Source organism: Alosa sapidissima, chromosome 5 (genome assembly GCF_018492685.1).
Source record: "Alosa sapidissima isolate fAloSap1 chromosome 5, fAloSap1.pri, whole genome shotgun sequence".
NCBI classification, from domain to species: domain Eukaryota; kingdom Metazoa; phylum Chordata; class Actinopteri; order Clupeiformes; family Clupeidae; genus Alosa; species Alosa sapidissima.
This window is the reverse complement of record NC_055961.1, coordinates 36,311,288-36,331,285: the sequence shown is the minus strand read 5'-3', so window position 1 is coordinate 36,331,285 and position 19,998 is coordinate 36,311,288. Positions and strand designations below refer to the sequence as shown.

The 19,998-nt window shown below is 41.1% G+C and overlaps 1 protein-coding gene across 1 annotated transcript in view; it reads right to left on the bottom strand.

The window, feature by feature from the left end:
• The window catches only part of LOC121708611 (rab effector Noc2-like), a 96,463-nt gene that overhangs the window by 50,247 nt on the left and 26,218 nt on the right, over nt 1–19,998 (bottom strand). Inside the window, exon 6 of the mRNA XM_042091407.1 lies at nt 9,178–9,343. Coding sequence (XP_041947341.1) covers nt 9,178–9,343 — 166 coding nt within the window. The remainder of the gene's footprint in view (nt 1–9,177; nt 9,344–19,998) is intronic.

The window sequence follows — 19,998 nt, the reverse complement described above, 5'->3', positions numbered from 1 at the left end:
TGCTCAAGTCATTGCCTCGGCAAGGGCAATGGGTGACCAACCAATATGCTGAGACCTAGGCCATTGTGAGGGAAAGGTGAACACGTAATTTGCACACACGTGTGTTGAGGACAAGCAGAAAATAGAAAGTTGTCATGACTATGAAACTAGGACTATACACAGAACTATACACAAGGAAAGAATAGAACAAGACATCTGCTTGTGATGTTTCTGTGTTACTGCACAGTTCTGCCATGTGTGAATGGATGTTTTATAACAAGTAAAGTCAACACTGCCACACACAGCAGGTACTAAAAACATTTTCAAATCTGTCACAAACGTACAGTAGAGTTCAATGACAAAGAGTTTATTTAAAAAACATAAAGCAGTTATATGATGTTCTTCTTGACGACTTGGACATTAAAGCAGTGAAACTGAAGTCCTTTTGCCGGCTGGATGGAGGGGATTTACTGTATACATGTCAGGTAAAGCACAGTGCTGCAAACACAAGATAGTTCAGCGTGCAAAAAATTGTTATAACTACCAGTCAAAACAGGAAAGCAACCTGCCATAGAGAGGCACCACCATTACGTTCCATTATCAGATACTTATCAACAACATGCCACAGAAACATGGGATTCAGTATGGAATAAATCTAATAGGATTACATAGGTCTCTGCAGCACACTCAACAAAATGCTGCAGTTGTTTCTTTCACAGTGTGTGCCTTTAAAGTTATGTGGTCAGCTACTCTAGGTAAAGGACACATACTCATCCTGCCCACGCACCTCTGGCGAATGAAAGAACTCACACTCTCCGTCATTGTATCCTAAGATGTTAACACCTACATTCCTTCCAAGTCAATACGCAGCATGAGTCACTGGAGAAGAGGAGTGTGCTTATTATACATCTGCCAGGCCTCTATGTGCCAGCCAAATCAATGTCAAGCTAAAAAACCTGTGCCCAGCTCCCGCAAATTCCTCCCCTGTCTCTTCTTTTAGATCCATCAACATGTCTGATGTACTATGCGCTATTTCAAATCCATTTGTAAAGACAAGGAGAATTGGCATGTGTGATTCGCTGGTTCTTCCAGCTAATTCCCTAGCCAAAAAATAACCCTTCGGGCCCATCGGGTGCTCAGGCAGCGGGCGCAGAGGTACAGTATGTACAGGGGTTTCCATAGCAGAGTCCTCCCCGCCGGCATCAAAGGAACCTCTGGAGGGATGGGAGCCAAGGAAACATTTACAGGTAATGTCCTGCTGCTGAGTCCATAGAATGCGTTTGCATTAAATGTGCCGTATTTTATCGCGGAAGAGAGTCCATTTTGGCGGCCACTGGGGCCTCGCACTGAAGTGTCCCAATGCTTTAGCTTTACCTCCCAAATCTAGACCCTGAACGTGTGTGTGTTTGTGTGTGTGTGTGTGTTGGGGGGTTATAATTTAAGCAGCCCCAGAATTCTTCTATAAGCCTCAATTGAAAGCCCACACTACTCCTGGAGTAAAATATGCACCTACTCTACGAAGCATCTTCAGGCAGAGGGCACTTTAACACTGAGTACAGAACATGTGGGGAGTAGGAGTAGCACTGGGTATTCAGCACGCAGCATACAGGGTACTGGGTATTCAGCACAGTTCAGCACATACAACATACAGGGTACTGGGTATTCAGCACATACAACATACAGGGCACTGGGTATTCAGCACATACAGCATACAGGGTACTGGGTATTCAGCACAGCATACAGGGTACTACTGAGTATTCAGCACATACTGTAAAGCATACAGGGTACTGGGTATTCAGCACATACAGCAGGCCTTCATTATCTTCCTCACCGCAAAAGATAGGAGCTACAGGGGGCGCTGTGACATTTGGGCCCAAGTATCATTTCCCGATCCCACCCCATCTCTATCTCCCAATCACTCCTGTCAGTCTCTTCACTGACCTGTGGTAATAAAGGCAGAAAAAGTCCAATATATATGCATATAGGCGCTATATGCATGTAGGTGCTATAGCATTACATTAATAACAATCACAATTCCAAATTTCATGTAAAACTCTGATTTGAAAAACTTCCAAGAATACAGAATATTGCGAGGAAAGTTCAATTAATGGGTTGCAAATAGCTAAGATGTTTCCCATCTACAGAAGAATACTTAGCATATACAGTAGACAGTGCAGTCCCTGTTATTGACAAATAACACACACTTATACTGTAGGAACATGGAGAATATTGAGCATGGGAAATTTAGTTCAGGTTCAGATCTCCCACTATAGTAACAGCAATTATACTCTTAATAATGTAAATTGATCCACTTAATAATATAGCCTGGCTGATCGATGGGCTGCACATGAGATTGCACACTCCACTGAAAGCAGAAATAAACAAACAAACAAACAAATACCGGTAACAACTTCTGTATTTGTGCCGTCCCCTTTTCAAAATAAGCATTCATTTAGCTCTGAAAGGCCATCAAACTGGTACATTATCCTCCCAAATCCGTTATGACTACCAGATGCAGTCATTTTATGCAATTCAAATGAATGCCATTTCGAAAATTTACATAAATTTAGTCTGATTAACCCGGGCAGATTAACTCGGGAAAATATAATATGCATTCGGAAAATTCAAGTCAAAGCTAATTATTTGAGATTGCTATACTCTCCATGATTGTGCCATGCATGTAACTAATACTTTTGGGAAATAAGGAGAGTATAAAAAAACAAGAGTGAGCGGGTTACTTGGACCAAGGCCAAACCTGGTCAAAGAGCAAATAGATTTTTCATGGAAAACAGATCATTGCTTTTAAAACTGAGGTCAATATTGTTCGGAAGACCAGTCTGAAACCCCCTTGTGTACGGTTAAAGGCAACTGTACAATACAATATAATCAATATCTCCCAACTGCGCTGCAAAAGTGAAATCATACCTGCGTGTCAAATCCATTTAAAAACGTGTAATAAGCCCCAAAGCTTATTTGTGTGGGGTTATATGTGCTCTTTCGAAAACAGACATAATAGGATACTGAAATAGAGGACTGCGACCTTCATTGCACACATCACACAGTTGGAATAATATTTATCCATATTGCAAAGAAAAGTAAGAAACACTCTTCCTCTACCGAGGCACTGAGTGTCTGACATGTTGAGATCATCTGTTTTAAGCTTTGTTCATGTTACAAACTGTTGGAAAATGTTATGTTTATAATATAAAATAAATAAAATAAGTCAATAGCTGGATGGACAAATGAATTCATGATTACAATGATTGATGGATGGATGGCTGGAAAGCAGTGTTTAGTGTTCCATAATGAAAGCTGAATTGGCAGAAAGAATAGCTGCAACTTTTTACTGTTGTTTATAGTTGCTGTTGCTCTTGGCAAAGGCATCCTCTCGCCAGCAAAGAAAAAAGAAACTAGAAGTTAAAGACAGTCAACTAGTGACAATTTCATTGGTCATTGTAATTCAATTTCAGTTATGTTAATGTGTAGCCTAAATTCATCAGTTCATCAAATCTTCTAAACAAGCCTTGGTATAAACTTTTAATTAAAAGCAATTTGTCATCAATGAGTGTTCTAGGAGATAACCCACAGTTTGTTAAGGAACCTAAAAAAAAAAAAAAAAGAAGCTGGCCAAATGCCTCAGCATTGATAGTCAGAATGTTATTCACAAACAGCTGGGTAAGAGCCAAGAGCAGTGCACAGACTTTTTCATTTCAGACATCAGATTAGCCTCCTCCCTTCTGTTTGCATCCTCTATGGTCCAGATTGTGGCTCCGCGGCCCTACTGTGTGCCGTGCATCCGCCACCGCGTGTCACGACGGCAGCGTGCAGTTCACACGGGTCACAGACCCAGCTGACAAAACCATCTGATTTCCCCATAGTCATGCCAGGATCGCACCGGCATCCCATCAAGTCGGCCAGCTTCAACCAGAATACATGTGGAGCCCACTATAACATGACAACTCCATTCTTCAGACAATAAAGCACACCTCGTAGGGCTGACAGGAACGGATGGACGATGGTGGGTTGTCAAATGGTTAGCAGGTGGATGAAATATCTGCCACTGGCAATACACACAGTAGCATAGTGCTTTTATATAGATGCGCATGCTGGATGAGAGCACTAGGTGTGTACGCCACACTGTGACTACAAGCATAAGACAGTAGCCATACCATTAGGCACACATAACACCAGTGTTGGGAGTAATGCGTTACAAAGTAACGCATTACTGTAATTCCACTACTTTTAGTGGTAACGAGCATGTAACAAAGTATTTTTGTAAATCAAGTAACGCAATTACAATTACTGAAATTTCCAAGAGTTCGTTATTTGCGTTACTCTGTTGATCTTGAATGAACGACTGCAGACAAGATGACAGATGCACATTTGCTGCTTCTGATCTAACGTCTCCCGACATTAGCTGTGTTTCCAGCGATTGTGTACATGTTTAAATTGCAGATGCATTCTTTACATTTAATAGGAGCCTCCTCACATTCCTCCTTATTTCGTATTTATGCTAAAACACACACGAGTGCATTAGGCTACAATTTAAATGGGGATCTTAAAAGCCTTTTCCCTTTCATTTCCATCTCGTAAGCTCCACTACAGTAAAAGCGCATTGTTGTTTATTTTATCTCTGCTCTTTTTCGCCTATTGTGCAAAAGCTTCGTTATATCAATTTCTCATTAACATAGCCACGCCACAACACCAATAGGCCTACATACAGTAGCCTATATATAGCCTTGGCACAAGCAAGCACACGTTTAACTCGAGAGGAAAATGCAGATTTCACTTACCAGATAAAGAAACCTCCAAATAGCCTACCGTACATACTACAGCGACTTGAGTTATTTGCACAGTATGTTTACATCGGAATTGACGTCCGTGGTGTTATGGATTCATTTGTCTGCGACAGAACATACAACTTTTCTCTGGAACACCTTATCAGCCGAAGAGTAACCTTCTGCATAGTGCACGACAACCCCAAACCCTCGGATGCGCATCAGAACTTATTTCAGTAGGTCAGCACTTGTGAAGCGCAGGCTTTTCCCAAACTGGTGGTCCTTAAAATGCTATATAATACAACTGTGTTCAAAGCAGGATGAGGATAACCTAAGGTTGTATGTGTCTGTGAGCAGACAATAACTGCTTTGAAAATAAGCCATTTAACATTGTTTCACATTACATCCCATTGAACTCATTCCATGTAGCCTACAGAAGAATTGCAATAATAATGATAATAATAACTTACTATATTGCAGAATTCAGTGTCAGTGCACCACCATGCATACCATGCAGTAGTAGAAGGCAAGCAGTAGGCAGTGTGCTGTACAAATCTATCAAACCACCTAGATGGTGAGGGTGGCACAAAACAAGGTCAGGGAAGCCTTCATGCATTGTAGAATGTTTTGTGGTCGGAAAAAGTTTGAGAACTCATGCACAAGGCTATTGATTTGAAGGCCCGTTGAAACTACAATAAATAGGTCTAAAAATTAGGTTTATTGTGTGACTTCGGTACTGTTCATATTGACATTTTAAAAGCAGACTTAAAAGTAACTCAAAAGTTACTTTCTCTAGTAACTAATTACTTTTGATATACAGTAATTGGTAAGGTAATTCAATTACTTTTGAAAGAAGTAACTAGTAACTGTAACTAATTACTAATTTTCAGAAACTTTCCCAACACTGCATAACACCTGGGCCCACTTCCCCGAAAGCATCTTAAGCCTAAGAGCGTCGTAAAGTCCCTCTTACGAACGTCTTAAGATTTGCCGACTGTTTCCCGAAACCATCGTAGCTTAAGAGCATCGTGAAAACGCTCGTAGATCTACAAGTGCTCCAGAGTACTCGTTACCGGCTAAGAGCGTCTTAACAATACTTCTCACTGAGGTCACCAACAGGACATACAGAGGAATTACAACTTAGAATACATAATCCAATTTACGTTCCCATTCTTTATTGTGTTTACTTGTGATGAATCAGATTTTAGCGTGCAAAATACCCTACATTTAATGGTCATAATAATGTGATGAAAAGCGGACAAAAATGCAATCAAGTTATGAAACGAGACGTTGCCAGAATAGTTTGACATTATCTTTGCTAAGTGAATATTTTATTAGGCCTATGAGGTAAAAAGCAGAGAAAGCAACATGTGGTTTAGTCTGTAGCCTACTGCATCAAAATCTAAGCCTACACATTTCCTCTCTTTCTTACTCGACTTCTTTCTCATCTTCAAACGTGTTCTTAAGTGGCACCGCGAAAAATTATTGCATGGTGCAACAATCTAATCTTAAAATAATTACAATTATTTATGTATCTGTGTGGTATATAACCTACTTGGGATCCTTACATGCTTTTGTCAAAGTGTTTCTATTTTCGTATTGATGTGAATTAATGTGTAGATCCGAAGTTTAAATGGTAGGCCTATAGCTGTGACGTGCAGTCACCTGACATCACCGTCAAATCAGAGGATATTTCAGAACTATTAACGTGGACAGCTCCCCTTAAGAGCATCTTAAGAGCAGTGCATGCGCGTTCACGCTACGAGCATGTTCGGGAAACAGTCGGAAAAACCAAACGAACGATCGTAAGATGAATCGTAGAAAACCCTCTTAAGAGCGTGTCTCCGTCGTTATCGGGGAAGTGGGCCCCAGGTCCATCTACATGCATTTGAAACCTCCCTAACTTTGTAGTCTTAATGGTCCCTCTGTGGACACAAACTACTATATGAGGTTCTGGCTAAGAAGCAAGAATGCTTACTCCAAGTCATATAAAGTTTACTGAACATTTAATGTATGTGCTTTGAAGTACTACTACATGCACAAATGCCTAATCAAGGGAATTTAAAATATACGCTCGCAGTACAAGAGGCTATCATTTTGCAAATGCCAAGAGTTTCTCCAGCTCTGTCAGTTCTGTCACAGAATTGAACACTTTGAAAACACTGGAGGAAAGGTAAAGCTGCTGAAGGCATGATACTGGTGTTTTTTTAATTGGTGGCTAATTAAGATGTTTTCAGTTCATTCCTCCAGTGTTTTCAAAGTGTTCAATTCTGTGACAGAACTGACAGAGCTGGAGAAACTCTTGGCATTGGTAAAATGATAGCCTCTTGTACTGCGAGCGTATATTTTAAATTCCCTTGATTAGGCATTTGTGCAAGTAGTAGTACTTCAAGAGAGTGGATGTTTTCTTCTAGCATAAAAATGAGGTCATTTATAAGATTTTTTTAAATTGGTAAGCTGGAAGATTTTTTAGAAGATTTTCTTCTTTCACACCACCACATTAATATATATTATACTTACTTATTATACTTATCATATATTATACTTACTGTACAATCCTCTGTGACCACCGCTAGCAAAACTGTCAGACCCTTTCATAAAATGTTCAGAGTTACGACTTAAATGGACAGCTGGGGTAGACCATAAACGAGCGTGACTGAGGAAAAATACTGTCTGTAATCGTGAGATGTTTATGACTGTTTAGATCATTTAGACGGACATGAGCGCACGAGCCGTGGCACAAGGAGGGGAGCTGCTTTCCATATGTTTGTTTTCAGATATGCAGTCTGTGTAGACACAAGGAGATTATCATTCATGAAATGTTGCCATTATAAAAAAAATGGAGAAAGAGTAAACAGAATACAAATACGTGTCCTGGCATGGCCAGAAACCTGGACGTAATTGGAGAGCACAGGTGACCTCTCAAGTTAAGAAACTGGGCATAAGGTCTCCCACGGAACTGCAACTAGAGCATTCTGAGAAGCAAAAATGTGTCGTTCAACAAAAAAATAGGATCGGCCCAAACCTGGAAAGTTTATTGGGATGGCTTCTAATCGGGTATCAAACTACACAAAGAATTGGGCAGGAATTTGGGCCGAGTATAAAGTTTGATCAATCCGATTGATTCAGAGCTAAAATCATGTCAAATCATCTGTTTAGCTTTAAGTATGGCTCAGAAAATGGCTTAAATGTCCGTTTTGAGGGCACATACAAAAAGTCATTATGAGATAACATTGCTGCAACAGTTGAAGGTTTCCAGCTTTATGTGCTGCTTCTCCCTGTATAGATTCATGGCATGCCTTGTCAGATTATGCCTTTGTCAAAATAGTTTCACTAGAAACAAATAATGAGCACTGTACTTTAATGACGGATCTGTGATGACTTGAGAGCTGTTTGCATAATGAGAGCAAAGTTCACAAATCCACCTCTCAGACAGACAAAAAAAGGCAAATTATATTGTCCTGAGGGCTTAAAATACTTGGTCTTAAAGCAAAAAAACATGAAACACCTAAAACTACTGATATTTCCAGCTAACCAGCAGAGGCTAAGAAGGGCAACTTCAGGCTGTAACTCCAGACCTACGCCCTTGTTATTTATACAGAAGACAGAGAGGACAAAACTAGCGCAAGTGACCGGTTAATCAAACTCAGTGGTTTAGCTCTATTCCTAATCATCTTCCAGGTTTCAGGGTGTTCTCCATTAGAGCTTTTAGACTGATGCTGCCAAGGCATGTCATGTGTTGTGTTTATTACAGGGTAACAGTATCCAAGGAGACAGTTTCCATTTTTGATTTTATAACACTACTCTTGTGCGTGCCTTCTTAACTGCTTGACAGCATCAGAATGTTCCTTCCCCCACCAATAAAATGTACTGTTGCATGAAGAGGCTTCATGCAGAGAGTTCTGAACCGCGTCATTCTAGCTGTGTGATGACGGGCTGACGTCAAGTCTGAACGTTCCAGTGTAATATGCATCCCAAGGTAAGTGAAAAAAGGTAAGTAGATTATATGAACTTTCTGTTATTTCAAGAGTTCCTTCACATGCAACATTATCATCAGAAACAAAACAACAATGAAATGGAAGCTGCATTACTGAAAGCATTACAGCTTCTATTAGCACATGCATAGGCCTACTGGTTATATAAACTGTGTGCTGAGTGTGTTTCACTAATTCACAGATTGGGTTAAATGCAGAGATCAAATTTCCCTCACGGGAGTATATACTTATACTTAAAATTCTGTGCTAAAAGCATAGCTAGTAAATGCTTCATTAATGAAGCACAAGAATAGGGCTCAGTGTCTGTGCTGCTTGTGTAAGGACAAACATAACTGTTATATAATTCTTACATTGTTTGATTCTGCTACAACACACGCACACACATACACACACACACTTTATACACAATCGCAAGGACAGCTCACCTTTGCTGTGTGCCCACTTGAAGGTACGGTTAATTTGCAAACTGCTGGCTACCTTGGGGTCACTCCTCTCCTCAGTCGGCACCCTGCACCCGAGAACTCCCTCCTTCATGGGCCGCACGTGCTTGGGCAGAGCCTTGTAGAACCAGGCTCCTGAGCGTTTCCACACCTCAGAGAGACACAAAGGAATGATGAGCCTGTGTGGTACGACATGAATCATTTCTCCATAATAATAACTATGAGGATATGATGATAATGTGATGATGAGCCTGGGGGGCCTTAACTGATAGCCTTAAAGTGCAACTGTAACCTTAATGACCAACATAATGTTGCTGTTGTCACCGCTGCCGTATAACACTTCTGTGTGCTTGGGAACCCAATTCCCACAGATTACATCATGTATCTACCGATAAATCGGCAAGGCGACTAACCATTTGCTAATCTATCAGTAACGTCATCTGCGTTTGTAATGGATAATAAATATTTTCGAATTAATTAAAGGAAAGCTGAATGTTAAGTCAGGTGAAGATAACAACAGGGTGTTATCTGTTGCTTGCAGAGCCCGTCTATGATGTGTCCTTAAAAACACTTGGCTGGAGCAGGTTTTTCTTTTAAAACATGTTTTGCTGCTGTTGAGTCATTTACCAACGCTGTCACATCGTTCATACCATTTCTGGTGCATTGTACACTACATTATGAGACACCCACTTACCCCCTGGTTTCATTCTTGGGTTTCTTGCATTTTTAACAAAGGTGTTTATACCAAGAAAGGAAGTGCATAGTTTACCATGGCTTTTTAAATTAAAAGTATCAGATGGCAGTTGATTCATCGATAAATGACATCAAAGTCATAAAGTTGTCAAGTCGTAAGCACAAACTGTGAATACTTTAAAATAGCTATTGTGGCAATGGTGTGAGAATAAAGAACAAAAACCTGACAGTACCTATTTCATAACTAGAAAAGAAGACTGCCACTCAGTGCCACACCAATTAATTTATTGTATGGCCCCCCATGAACAGAATTCCACAAAACTTGGCATACATTCAGAGGGTGTATAATAAGATAGTCAATCAAGGTATAATCGAGATGTTCCCAGAAAACTGTGTCCGCCCTTCCTTCCTTTTGGGGGGTCCAGTCCGGCAGGGGGCGACGAAAAACAATGGTTCCGTGTCATCTATGGTGGCTTCTATAGTGGCTATAGCGCCTACTAATAAAGAGAATATGTGTACCAACCCACACTGAAGAAAAGGCTCTGTTAAACCAACTGAGCATGTACATTTAGACAGACAGGGAGGTCTGATCAGCCCTGGATACAAGCACTTGGCCATAGTGGCAGACTAGAGGCCTGCCACCAGACGATACCCTGGGCTCTCCAACCAAGACTGAGGGATGGCAGACCAAAATGTCAGGTCTGATAGCAGCTGCTTGGCAGTTGGCAGGGGGCTCCTTCCAGCTGTCAGCCAACACAACCTGCCAGCCTCACGCCCAACATCTCAAGGAAGCATTAGACTAATGGAGCTCACTTATAGTAGCCTATTATTCTAGCGCAAATAATGCAATAATTATATTCCAAGGGCAATAACAATGCTACATTATGGAGAAGTTCATAAAACATTAACTGAAAGACTCTACATACTCTTGTCTAGAGAGTAATTATTTGTAATTATAATCTTAAAAGGCAGATTAAAATGTGAAAAGCTTCAACACGGCTTCTCAAACATAAATGAAAAACACGAGTGCCCCTGTGCCATTAGCATTTTTTCATATACTGGTTTACATCCAGATAACAAATATTGGCCTGCTATAAATCTTTACTTCATGACAGCACAACATGTTATATCTACAGATAGATATTAATTGTGAGCCAATGATTTGAGGTCTGACACACGCTATGACTGTCTAGCATCCACATCGATAACTCAGACGGAACGCAGTAGAGGACACACAGAGTAGCCATGCTTAAATCAGAAACATATACATTTCTGATGTGCTACTCAGTCTCCATAATGAAAGACATGTCAGGACCTAGTCCACTGAACTGATGACACAGAGAGAGCCATACTCTGTATCTGCCCTGTTGAATATTGATCCTAAATCCCCACATACTCACTCGGGCTCTCTGGCCAGGCCCTGAAATGAAGACACAATATAAGAGTCCAAGATGAATGGATATGATAAACCTGAACTGACAGAGCCCCTCTATGAAGATCACTTTCACATTACTATCTCAGCCACTGTGCCCTTTTAAGAAATGATAATGGCATCCTAGTGCAAAACAGCCACCATTTGAATTCACATTATGGTATTAACATACAGGATGGGGAAGAATGGTGTTTCTCTGGCCAGAAAGAAACTGGGCCAAACAGACGTAGCAGTAATTTCATTTGCACTAAACTGCAGGTACAGAGGGAGAGAGAGAGAGAGAGAGAGAGAGAGAGAGAGTATACAGAGTGACTGCCACGCAGAAGATGAAAATGTTATGTGTCCACAGCTGTGAGAAGGGAATTCATCATCAACTTCTTTTTGTTTTCTTAAATGAACATATACCAATTGCATTTGAAGATAATACAAAAACTAAGCCCTTATTAGCTTACTTCAAAAACTATTTATTTTTGTTTTATTTATTTATTTATTTGTTTACCTTTTGTTTTTTTGTTGGTGAGGATAGCCAGGACAGACTTCTATGCATTTATTTATCACAATGCTCTGGACGTGTGGAAAGCTGTCATCCACCTGGCTCGGTATTATTCATGTGCTGCCTTTAGGAGTTTGGGAGCTGTCACTGCTGACACTGCATTTCACAAGTGTGGACTATAAATGATTATCACAGGGGGACTAGGGAACCATCATGGTGTCACCTGAAGGACATTAGAGGAGTAGGAAATGGGCAGAATACGCAACACCAAACGACCCCGCCCAAACACACACATGCGCGCACACACACACATAGAATAATTCAAACACACACACACAAAAAAATTATTCAAACACACACGCACACGCACACACACAGGATCTTACAGAAAACAGGTCTACCAGTAAATTGTACTTGACATCCCCTTGTTACTGAAGTGACTATTCAAGATTCAAGACATTTATTTGTCACTTGCATATTTGCGTAGAAACAAAAAGCAGTGAAATGAGGGATCGTGACAGCAACTCCATGCTGTGCAAAGGGAAAAAAGTAGAAAAAGTAAAAGAGCAAGAAATAAAAATCCTATGACCATGTCAAAAATGTTCTCGCTCCACCTGGACAGAGACATAACCTCTCAATTTGTAAATCTACACACTATGTAAATGACTCAAATAAATAATTTAGTCAAAAAGTAGAGGTGCATTTCAGATTACTAGACTGTCTCAATATGACATCAGTGTTATACAAGAAAGCTCAATGCTAGGAGAAACGTGTACAATAAACAACCAGGAAAACCTCAAAAGGTTACAAAGACATTTTACCCTGGCAAATGGCAATATTCAGAAAAACAATCTTATGATCATGACATACCAGACATGAAAACTGCTTTGCATTCCCCCCTTCATCTAAATGTTAAATGCATAGAAACCTTGACCCATTTTTCTATTTCTATATTGATTTGGCAGCACACCATCCATTATTAAATCGAATGGTTTTCTGGCATTGGCTGATGTCTCTGCTTTACATCAGATTATATATTTCCATATACTGTTGCATCAGGATCAATACATCAAGTTGCAATCATTTAGAAAATGCCTAGGGAAGTTGTGAGTTAAGCAGGAGAGTTTTGAACATTCTAACAGAAGATTCTGTTCTGCATCAATGTAAGGTTCTAAAATTCCACGTTAAATTCAATGAACCCTTAGAATGTTAAATTTGCAACATTCCTGTCACACCGGTGTGATGGTACTGGCTTAAGGAGAAAAGTCAAGTGTAGGGACCGTCTGTGCTAAAACATTTCCTATGCACTGCAATTATTCACCAACACAGGGACATTGAGCAGCAGGACTCGGGGAGATTGCAAACTGAGGAAACCTTTCCACCCACCAGCAACTTGCATTTGTCAGAGCTGCAGCACATATGTACCCCACAGAAATGCCTCTCAATCATGTCGCGCCTGCTTTATGGCAGTGTTAAACTCCGAGGCACCTAGGCACCCTCAGACTTCGCGTAAATGCTTCAAATCTGGTGATGGAGAAGGTCGAGGGAAAACAGAGAACATTGTCATCATCTCATGTCATGCGACTAAATGATCATATTTCCTCGGCGGACATGATCATTGCCGTTGTGGCTGACGGCGCACTACTACTGCTACTCGCTCAACTCGAAAGGGAAGGAAAGGTAATCGCTCAGAACCAAAACAACCTGACAACAAGCTTGCCTTCCTTAAGAGAGTGTGTCAAACGCCAACTCATAAACTAACCGAACGTGATAATATCCTACACAGTCTCATAAACCTGTCAGATTATTTCTAAATACATACAAAAGAATCACGAGGCTAGAGGCTTAAAGAGCTCAGAAAAGACAGCGTGGTTAAGAGTGTGCAATTGATCATGCTAATAAATGAATACCTTCATTATGTGAGAAGCTGACTGAGGTAAAAAAAAACGCCATTTTTGAGAGTAGAAAAAAGAAATAACATGTTTTGATTCATTAGGTCTGATCAGTTTGTCAGCTTCCTCTATTAAGTGAGCTGTCTGAGGTACAAAAAAAAACCTTTTGGAGATTTTTGCTTCATAAGTCCTGATCAATTTGTCAACTGTCTACCAATGTAATTACTAGCCTATACTAGATGTGAAATCTCTCTGTCTTTTCCTCATGTTCATTGTTCCGAGGCCACAAAATCTCTCCGCCAGCTATATCGCTGTACACCACTCAATCAGGGACATGCTCATTATCCCATCCAGGCCCGTGTCGCAATCCAGCTCAGGGTCATGATCACATAGGCCCGTCAGGAACCTTGGGATGAGGACTGACGACCAATAACATGGAGTCACACCAGGACCTCCAGCTAACTTGGCTGACTTGGCTGAGTTCAGTCCAATCTTTAGCACTGACTTTGTACTTTCAGACTCTTGCATCACAGTCACTGGTGGAGAGGGCCTCGTGAGCAGCCTGCTGGTGGCTGCCTGGCTTAATTATCCTTCAGAACCAATTGGGTCTTCCTGATGGGGCCTTTTCCAGTGGATATACTGGACTTTCATCTCGACAGGTCCTGCGGAGAGGAGATACTCTTCTTTTCCCTGGTGCCAGAACATATTGGATATGCTCCAGCTTGTCCGGTCTGCTCCAATAACTGCTCCAGCTTGTCTGGGGCACCAATAACTCCTGAACCTACTAGTGGGCAGAAAGTCGAGTCGAGATGCTGCTTTGTAATGCCCCACTCATGGGTTCCCTTGTGATGTAATTGAAATTTTCTCCAGGAATGGAAAACTCCAAATTTTTACCAATTGGCTTTGAGCCTTTACCACAGTAGTTCCAATTCATCTCTATCTAGACTCCACAGTGATATTCAAACTTTTTCCGTCATTACCCACTTTGGAGGAGGGGAATTTTTAAGCATCACCTGACCCCATCATCCCAGCAAAATGGTAACGTTAAAATATTATTTTCACATTGTGGTTCCACATTACATTTCCCATCTCGGTCCCCTGGGTCTGAAGTTTCAATTCATTTGTAGGCCTGTTTATGACTCCTGTGTTGGTGTGTGGCTATTTTGCTTTGAATGTATCATTGTCAAAAAAGAAAGGCATTAATAAAGATAGGCACAAAAAAAGACACATATCCTCCTGTCATGCCCCACCTGTCATGTCTCTATTCCGGGCCCGCACCACACTTTGAGAACCACTGACCTAGACAGTTAAGGGGTCGGTCACTCTTTCACTACACTTCACTATGGTCTAACCTGCTCTAAATGACAGGGCTTCTTAACGTAGTAGAAGTGGTCGGAATTTCTAATATACTTTCTAGAGTATATTTCTAATACATTAAGTTCAACCATCAAATTACTCATGCATTGTAGTGATACGTTCTAATATGATTGATATAGGAAAAAATACATGCTTCTTTGTTGTGAGTATCCTCATAGCCCTGGAGATGAGATAACTTCTAATCTCATCTAGGTGCACCACTCCTGTGCCAAACATGCTTGTCCAAAGATAACAGACTCTTGTCATCAAAGCTGCCATTGAAGATGCTATCTAATTAATCACCCCCATCCAAGTTTGATGATGACAGATGATGACACCCAGCTGACATGCATGAGCCGAGTTATTGCAATCTACAAACATTTCTCTGTGTTGCTTCAGGTCTGGAACAACTCCAAGGCCTACATATTACAGCACACAGCTACAAGCCTGCTAACCGACTTGGGTCATTGTGCCCATGAAAAGCTAGACATCTCTTACCTCCTGGTTAAAATCACAGCACTCAAGCTGTTTGAGGGTCCAGTAAAGGAACTGAACCCAGCCTATGCCCACCCTGGCCCTGTTTGAGGTCCGCTTTATAATGAGGAGACACAGCACTCAAAGAATCTTCCATAGAAATGTATGAGGTTAGTTTGTAATAGCAATGTGGCAGTGGTCTACACATATCCCGCACCTTCCTGTAATGTACTGTAAGTAACCAACTGCATTGTTGGAAACAGCATTATTGATTTAATCTGCCCAAAATAATTGCCCGAAGTCGTTACCAAGATTGCCGCCGAGTGGTTAGACTTTCCCATAAGGACTTTGACTTAATTCAGTCTGTTTTGGTCTCATTGATTGAAGCTGAAGCTATTTGAGGTTCTAGTAGAGAGGAACATTGATTGACATGCCGTTTAGGTTCTAGTAGAGGAACATTAATTGACATGCCATTAGGTTCTAGTAGAGGAACATTGATTGACATGCCATTAGGTTCTAGTGGAGAAACTTTCATTGACATGCCGTTAGGTTCTAGAAGAGGAACTTTGATTGACATTCCATTATATAAGTATAAGTATACTCTTTTGATCCTGTGAGGGAAATTTGGACTCATGCATTTATCCCAATCCATGAATTAGTGAAACACACTCAGCACACAGTGAACACACAGTGAGGTGAAGCACACACTAATCCCGGCGCAGTGAGCAGCCTGCTACAACAGCGGCGCTCGGGGAGCAGTGAGGGGTTAGGTGCCTTGCTCAAGGGCACTTTAGCCATTCCCATTGGTCGGGGCTCGAACCGGCAACCCTCCGGTTACAAGTCCAGAGTGCTAACTAGTGGGCCACGGCTGCCCAAGAGGAACATTGATTGACATGCCATTAGGTTTTCTCATGCGCTGTTCTCACTCTCTTCACAGCCAGTCAACAAGTGAGAGCCACTCAACATAGTCACTGCATCACAAAGGTCTTAGTTTAGACACACCTCACACACAACAACACTGACGTGTTTGTAATTGGTATCATCATACTCAAACAGTGTTCTATCTCGACAGTTATTTTGAGACTGTGAATCACCAGGAACCTGAGTGGATGACTCTCTCTTTGCCCCCAGTAAAAATGTGTCATGCAGTTAAAACTGTAACTATAATATTATTCTGGCTATTGCCAGTGGATGTTTGCAAAATTGAAATCATTAAGTACAGTTTAAGTTGTCTTCTGCAACTTTATAAGATGGTCATGAGTTGTTGAGCATCTACTGTACCAAAGATCCTTGATTACTAGCAAGATAGAGCAAAGTAATTTGTTACTATGGGAGCAAAACGGGACAGTTCCGGTCTGCATAAGTGGGTGTGTCACCTTAGTCAAGTCAAGTCAAGTCAGATTTATTTGTATAGCACATTTAACATGCACAGCCACATATAAGACATTGTCATTGACACAGACTAACAAGCACAAAAGATGCCGGACGGAACGGCGTAGTCGCCAGCGTACCCGTGACACCAAGACATACAACAAACAAATTAATAAATAAAATAAATAAAAATAAAAAATAAAATTAGTCCAATTTCCAACCGGCTGAAAATGTGCAAGGGCAAAGATGAACCGTGTGAAAACTGAGCACAGCTGTGTCTTCACGATGCAACACCAACAAAGTTCTTTATAACTGACCAACCCGGAGAATTCACTGGCAGTCTGGAGAGCACTGGAAGGACTAGACAGTCCGAATTTGTGATGGGCGACCCTGCTGATTATCAGCTCGGTGGTCCTAGACAGTGACCGTTTGTTGTTTGTTGTTTGATGGTTGACGCTGTCATCAGAGTTTCTTAGCACTCAATTCAGACTCCAGGCACCGGTAGATGCTAGCATGGCAGCTCGCATGTCAGCCGCAGCTCGGTGGTCGTGGCAGCTGCAGATCTCTTGCAGATTGAAGTTAGGCACCCTTGCTGAGCAATCCCTCCGTCCAAACACTGGATGTGCAGCGATTGGATGTGTGTGTGTGTGTGAGTGTGTGTGTGTCTGTGTGTGTGTTGGGGAGGGGGAAGAGGATGGGGGTGTTGAGAGGACCATTTCATGTCACACTAAACATATCAATATTAATCTCTGTTCAACATAAAAACTGGCCACGCCAACATAAGTCTGCTTTACAGTGTAACCCTGTAGCAAAATGAGATCAGACACTACAATATCAGACACTACAATATCAGACACTACAATATTTTGTCTCTCACTCATCAGGGCTATTATCATCATGCAAACAATGACCATTACTCAAACCACTGATAATGTCATCTATAACACTGTCAACACATCAGTGGCATGAGAAATTCATTACAATTGTGAATCCACACAGCCTTCCATTCTAGTGTCATCTGAAGCTAAGCGTCTGTTTCCCTTTCTCTTCTCAACAGATCTGGGAGGTGCTCCCTAAAAGGCAAATCACAGCCAACAATTTCCTCTCAGCATTTTAATTAGCAGAATGATAACATCCCCTAATTTGCATGGCAAAGCCAGTGTTTCGTGAAATTAGTTTTGTGGATGGCATGCACCACCATAGGCAACGACATCCAGCATTGTTCGTGGACGCGGCTCCCAGAGCAGCCGGCAAGGACTCTATTAGCAGCCCCTGCTCCACTAAAGTGGCGTCTGGACAAAAGTAGCGCCTGGGCAGAGGTCAAAGGTCACACAAAAAGATCAATTGCAGGAGGCTAATAGGTGAAGATCGATCAGCTGGGTCATGTGCTGGAGCTCCTTAAAAGGGCATGGTCCCTAGGTTCGATTCCGACCTGCAGTCATTATCTGATCCCACCCTATCTCTCTCTCCCACTCGCTTCCTGTCTCTCTCCATGGTCCTATCAGCATAAAGGCAAAAGCCCAAAACAATGGAGGTCTTGGGAAGAGGCCTGGCCATGTTAGAGTGAGGTGGACTTTCCCAGTGCCTCAATGCATCTATTAGTTTTGGACTAATAAATGGCCACATGTCTCCCACTTAAAGCCCACAGGTGTAATTGCAGCATAAATCTTTCCCTCCCATATCATTACATTACAGCACAGTGATATTCACTATCATCCATGGTCATATTCATTTCATTTTTCACAAGATGACTTGGTAATTATGCCATAAAAGTAGAAAAAAAAAGAAATCACACTTCAACAAAGCAATATTTTATTCAAAGCTGAACTTTACCGGTTCAGTGTTTGTCACTCTGCTGTTATGAGCAAAGCAGAATTCATAAATCCAGTGTGGCCGCATAACACAATAAAGCCTCTACTACGGGAAGCATCCAAATGACAAGCAGAAAATGATGAAATGAAAAGTAGGGCAGAAGTAGTGAGCAATGGTTGTTGAAAATGGAGTTGATGCAGCAAGAGTTGCCTCAAGTATATTAAAATGCACTCAGCAGAGACCAGGAGTGGGAGTTTGTGTTATGATATTGACTCATCACTTTCCCTTCTTTATCACAATTAAGACAAATCAAACCCACTTGTTGGGTCAGTGGAAATGTGAATGCAGCAAGTCTTACATGATTTGCTTGTCTCTTTGACAAACATATAGGATAAATTCACCGACACGGCACTTTTCATTTCATTGACACGGGAGATTGAATCTCGAGGGCCATTTCCCTTTGGAGAGTGGTGTCGTTCAACGCAGTCCACTCCATATTAGTGCTGGGCGGTATACCGGTTCACACCGTAAACCGGTGTATATTTTCGTTATGATATGAATTTTTAATATACCGCCATGCACAGAATACCTTAAATTGTTTCTTTAGTTAAGGAAAAAACGTTAAATGATACTGCATTGAAAGGGATTTACCGTCACGAAAATTCTATTGAGATTGTTCAATAGCTGTAACTAGCTGGCTAGTAGGTGATGTCGTTAGTTAGCAACCCACCGAACACAGTAAAGTTTAATGTTCTTATCATTCATCTCACCTTAAGAATATTCGCTGAAATGATCCAAGTAGCAAGTAAAGCATGTTATAGACATGAACTGAGCAATTCTAGCCGGCTAGTTAAAAATGATCCTGACTGTCATCAGTGCACCAAAACGAACTTTTTGTTAATGTTTTGCCTAGCGAACCGAACCGAAGCTCATGGCAGGCAAACAAGACATCTACATCTACATGAAGTTAACGTTAGCCTACCACTAACATTATGCAAACCACACAATAACAATAAGGCATGTTTCTGATAGGCCTATTTGACAGAGTAAGCATATTAGCAGAGAGGTTTTAAAAAAAGTATAATTATTGCAAGTTGCACTACTTTTTGTATTGGTTTTATACGTTTTATTGGTTATATAAGATGTTTGTGAAATTTGCACAGTAAAAGTTATGTATTTTAACTGCAATTGTCTTTGCATTCTGATAAGATTCTTCATTAGAATCATGAGTGGCTCTTTGTAAACAGCATCATTTTCTGGGGCCATGCAAAACTGCATTACCA